We start from the raw sequence: 5,784 nt of genomic DNA, 5'->3' as shown, positions 1-5,784 counted from the left end.
ACACCCTACACAATCTTGCGGAGGACTGCAGCAAGAGCTTTCAAAAGATGAAAAACAACAACGCTATCTGTCACAAGGTTGGTATCACCTGAGGTTCGACACAAAATTGTCACTGCTTGATCAGAGTTTGGCGGGAGCAACTTTCACACAATTTTGTGTGCTGTAGGTACTAGGTACAGATTGTATCAATTAAATCTGCAAGATTTAATTTGTCTGTTTGTTACCATTAGGAGGAAACACGAGTACGGTCAACTCAGACACGTCAGGTTGAAGATTCAGGTTATACACGTAATTTCGACAAGGAACTCATGTGTCTTCTGCTGGTGTTGATCCTGGCTATTTGCTATGGTAATGTACTGATTAAATTCTCAGTAACCGCAGTGTTGCATAGCAATGTAGACATACATACTGGTACAGTATAGGCTAAAATTTGGACACGCCTTCTCTTTATTTGTGTGGCTATCTACAGTACATCGTAAATTCTCACAGAGGGCATCAAAACAATGCATGAACTTCTAGCAGTTGTTCAACAGCGATGTCAGCTGTCTGACGTCAAAACAGCACAACTAAGCTTATTTGATCGTCTATTTTCAAGTAAAACCACCCAGTTGGTCAAGTCAATCTTATACCCAATGACTCATTAGAATTGTAGAGCAAGAGCTTTAAGATGTTTAAACCTTATTTTAGGCATTTGCCAACAAGCAAGATTTTCTAGATCTGATCATGAATCACTTGGATCACACTTCTGGTTATCTAGGTGGAACAATGGTATCAAAAGTGGAATTAAAAGGGGAAAACCTTGCCAACCCTTCCAACACACGTGACTGGTTGGTTAGACCAAGTGACTCAATATCAGATCAAGAAAAGGATTGTAAAATACTTGTATTGGCAATTGCCTAAAATAAGGTTAAAACGTCTTAAAGCTCTAGTTCTACATTTCTAATGAGTTATTGGATGACTTTTGTGTTCAGTTAAGATTGACTTGAGTGGCTGGGCGTTCTAACTTGAAAATAGACAAAATATAAGCTTGTTGAAATGTGTGTGACCATCAGGTGTGTCATGTTGATGTCCGGTGGATAGACAGCTGACATCGCTGTTGGACAACTGCTTGAATGTATATTTTTTTTGTGATTCTATGTGTTCATGCTGTTTTTATCCACAAGAATCTACAATGTACTATAAAATAGCCAAAATTAGAACAATCCATTGAGTAAGCTGTGTCTAAACCTTTTTGCCTAAACTGTACTTAGCCTTCATCGTGTAATGTTGTTCATCCTTTTTCTAGCCGCAGCCGCTTGGTGTTCAAAGGAGCAGCACACACTGACTGAAACAATTCACAAACAGCAAGAGTTGTTGATGAAGTATGGCTTAACTGGTAAGTTATTCACAAATGATTAAAGAGAATCCTCTACCTCGCAGATGACCTGTGCAATTAGTAATGTCAGAAGTGTGTTCAAGAGCAATATGTTCAAGTCAAGTCAAGTCAAGTTTATTGTCAATTTCTTTACATGCACTGGTCATACAAAGAATTTGAAATTGCGTTTCTTGCTCTCCCATGCAGACATAGATGTTATTATTGTTTATGTGTGCAGGTTGGGTGTTGTAGCAATCTGTGTGAGGTGAATGCTATCATACATCTTCTATCAGTACCTCCACCAAGGAGGTTGTGTTTTCGGTCGCAGTGGTTTGTTTGTTTGTCTGTCATCAGGATAACTCAAAGTTATGAACAGGTTTTGATGACATTTTGTGAAGGTGTTAGAAATGACAAGAGGAACAAGTGATTAAATGTTGATTAAATGTGGTTATCCAGACCACGATTCGGATCCAGGAATATTTGAAACAGATTCCTCACAATTGCGGGATAGGACAATTTTGACATTCCAATTTCTAGTTCCACAAAAACAAGGCAGAGAGATTTGAAAAATTAAGGTTTAACATAGTCAAATTTTTGCAAGTTACGTAAGTTATAGGTATAGGATTCCACAGTGTGTAGATCCTATGGCGTCAGTGACCCCATGGCCTTGGCCGAGGTTTGCACTCTCTGATTACAGCATGTTCATTACGTCAGTTATTTTTCAATTTCTGAATGATGGCACCATATTTCCCCTCTAGATCTCACCTTTAATAAAGACACGGCAAACTATTTTCTGTATGTGTCTGACGATCTCCTCACGGTCCAACGCCAGAAGAAAGAACAGCGCTACAAACCACACCCCTTACGATTCACGAGGGAGCACCAAGTCCTGTCCAACGACTGTGTGTCACATGGTAGACATCAGTGGGAACTGGAGGCAGAGGGGCTCTGGGACATTGCTGTCACCTACAAGGAAATCACCACAGTATCTGCAATATCATCAAGATCATCAAGACTCTTCGGTGACAACTTGGTGTCTTGGAGTGTTGCGCACGTGGGTGATGGGAAAGTCTTTGCCTACCACGCAGGGGTGCGGGAGAAAATAGATGCATTCTTGACATCATCCTGGTCGTACAACCGTATTGTTGTGGTAGTGGACTTTCAAATGGGCCTAATCACTTTCAGTGAGGTGGACGGCAGGTGGAGACACCTGCATACGTTCAAAGTCGACCTTGATCGGCCCGTGTGCCTAGGAGTGGGACTGTTTTCGCTAGCGCTCCCCAGTTCAGTCTCTGTGAAAGAGATTGATTTCTTTTAGGTCTATTAGTTTACCACACACATGTTCCATTTGTCATAATTATAAGATTATTCGGTGTAGGCCTACACAGTGCATTTTAGTGTTAATTTAACCTTTAGGGAGTGCCCACGACAACGGTAACGCTAGGTAAACGTGGAACATTTGGACAGATGTGTCCATCTTGCACACGGCGACAGCGTTTTTAGGGGTTCAAAATGTAAAAAACAATCTCTCCAAAGTGGAGATTTGAAAACTTACCAACTTGTCGTCGCCGTTGGAACAGTTCAAAACGTAGAAGTGTGGTTTTATTGCATGCCCTTGGAGGTTCCACCCCCAAATCTGACAGCCTGCGTTCAGGGAACATCATGGATGAGCATCGATAGCAATGTTAAACGCCTGCAGGCAAAGAGACTGGAGAGTCATATCCAGTCTCTTTGATGAGGGAAACATGTAGGCCTAAACAAATTGTGAGACTTGTGACTGCTCTTTTAAAGGCGTCTTGTCGATGTAGCCTATTTTACGTCTGCAAAAATAGCCTACATCTAGCCGACGTTGGCAAGATATAGGCTAAGTGCACTGTCTGGGTAGAGTCATTTAGAGTACAGGAGGAGATGTCTGATATATTGGACATTGACGCGATTAACATGCATCTGGTGTTGGTGGTATTGTCACCCACGACTGCGGCGTTCATCTATGTCGGCAAACTGTGAGTTTTCCCTGTTTCCACTGGCAAGCAGATTTCCACCCCCAAACGCTCGGGGGCACGCAGATAGGCTACATCAGTGGTTCTTAACCTGGGGTGCGGGCACCCCCTGGGGGTGCGCCAGAGATTTCAGGGGGTGCACAGAATTTTGTTTGTGTTGAGGTTGTGACCAAAATTGTGCTCGAAAACATTGTAATTAGGCTAGGTCAAATTAAGACCAAATTAAAGGATGTTTTGGTCCCCATTTTAAGTCATTAAGGTATTGATTCATGTCTATCGCAAGAATCATTGTAATTAATCACTTAAATGTTTTTTTTAGTGCATATACGCATGTGGAAGTTTATGTTGGGGATGCACGGCTTGTCTTGGGCACAGGTAAGGGGGTGCATTAAGAAAAAAAGGTTAAGAACCACTGGGCTACATAGTGGAGAAAAAAACAAAACGTTTATGCGTTTAAAATTTAGCCCGTTGTCGTGGGCAGGTAGCCTCAGCTGGTCGTGTTCTTTAAGTGTGTGTCTTGTACACTAATTGTGCATTCATGTAGTCTTTCAAAGTAGATATTATCCAGTCGTGAAGAGGTATTTACCAACACATTGCGTTCATGTGCTTTCTTGTTGTTGTTTACACATTAAAGGGACACTGTGTGAGAATTTTAGTTGGTTATTTTCAGAACTCATGCTGCCCATTCACTAACGTTATCTTTTTCATGAATACTTACCCCCGCCATCAAATTCTAAGTATTCATTATAACTGGAAAAATTGCACTTTTCACATATGAAAAGGGCGATCTTCTCCATGGTACGCCATTTTGAATGTCAAAAAATAGCCATTTTTAGCTGCAAAAATGACTCTACTTGGACCATACTAGAAAATATTTGCTTATTACTTAGTAAGCTTTCATGTAAATATCAAATTTGGCGATAGCCAACCCAGTTTCAATGAGCAGCATAGTTGCAGTACCTTTTTTGACCATTTCCTGCACAGTGTCCCTTTAAAGATGCGGACCAGATTGAGACTCAGGCCTGTTTTTTACTAAAACGATTATGGACTGTGTTGTTCATCCACTACATCAGGAAAATAGGAAGTAAAAAAATTGCTGAATATTTTACCATATTATATATATTAATATTTACCATGACACTGTCTTAACATATTGAATGGCAGTTTTTGAGTATTGAAACTTAAAAGCTGTTGCCATGGTGACAGTAGAGCCAGCTGTTCGTCATCATCTCGTAAACTTGTGTATTAAAATGTTCTAGTTGTCCAGTGGAAAATACCAGAAGGGGTGACGTTCATGTGTGCTACGTTACCATAATTACGAGACCACATGAACGCACAATAATACTGTGTCTTGTAAGCTATTCTTGTTCTTTTTTTGTCTTTAGCTTGGATTATATCAAATATTAAATGTTAGGCTATTACCTCCGCCAAGGAGGTTATGTTTTCGGTCGCGTTGGTTTGTCTGTTTGTTTGTCAGCTTGTTTGTCTGTCAGCAGGATAACTCGAAAGGTTATGCATGAATTTGAGTTGTTGGAAATAACAAAAGGAACAAGTGATTTTTTTAGAATTTTGGTGGTGATCTGGATCACGATCCTGATCCAGGATATATTTTAAAGATTCTTCCCCATTACAGGATAGGGCCAATTTTGACATTTCAGTCTCTAACCGGGAGCCCAGCTGGGAAACTCCAACTCCCTTTGTCATTGTGACACAGCACTCCACAGCACACAAGTGTTCACTGCACACAACGAAGTTGCATTCATGCCTCACCCGTGCAAGGGGGCAGCCCCCAATGGCGCCCCAAGGGAGCAGTGCGGTGGGACGGTACCATGCTCAGGGTACCTCAGTCATGGAGGAGGATGGGGGAGAGCACTGGTTAATTAGGCCTACTCTCCCCACCAACCTGGCGGGTCGGGAGTCGAACCGGCAACCTTTGGGATACAAGGATGACGCCCTAACCGCTTACCCATGACTACCCCATGTCCTATCAAACAGCTTCCTTACCCAAGGTCTGCACTCTCTTAGTGCATTTCTAGTTTAGTACTGTATTATTTGGCACACTCATCTGGTCCTGTCTTTACATGTACTGTATATGTGCATTTAAATCCTGTTATTGTCAGTCCTTTACATGTCTACCGTACGTCTTTGCATGTGATAGAGAGAAATATAATTTCAATTTCCTTTCATTACCTGGGCATATGAAGAAACTGACGATAAAGCTGACTCAATTAAGTGTTGAATTAACCCTGCAACATTTACTGTGTGTATGGTACACAGGACCTACTGCTGGGGTCAGGTAAGTCGACAGTCTCGGGCAAAGGGTTAAAGGGGGCCCAGAATTGGGTCCTCATTGCATTGCATGTATTGGGTGAGGGGGCCCTTTCTGATGAATTTGTCCTGGGCCCAACCAAAGCTGTCAGCCGCCCTGGC

General features: G+C 41.8%; 1 protein-coding gene across 1 annotated transcript; it reads left to right on the top strand.

The window, feature by feature from the left end:
- Window positions 1–1,299: 1,299 nt before the first annotated feature.
- On the top strand, window positions 1,300–2,685 carry LOC134452014 (tripartite motif-containing protein 14-like). The gene is made up of 2 exons (XM_063202399.1): window positions 1,300–1,375; window positions 2,113–2,685. The coding sequence occupies exons 1-2, from the start codon at window positions 1,357–1,359 to the stop codon at window positions 2,670–2,672; spliced, it is 579 nt and encodes a 192-aa protein (XP_063058469.1). The 5' UTR covers window positions 1,300–1,356; the 3' UTR covers window positions 2,673–2,685.
- The last annotated feature ends 3,099 nt before the right edge of the window (window positions 2,686–5,784 follow it).

This window comes from Engraulis encrasicolus, chromosome 7 (assembly GCF_034702125.1).
Source record: "Engraulis encrasicolus isolate BLACKSEA-1 chromosome 7, IST_EnEncr_1.0, whole genome shotgun sequence".
Taxonomy (NCBI): domain Eukaryota; kingdom Metazoa; phylum Chordata; class Actinopteri; order Clupeiformes; family Engraulidae; genus Engraulis; species Engraulis encrasicolus.
Note: the sequence above shows the minus strand (reverse complement) of the source record. Positions and strands in the feature narration are given on the sequence as shown.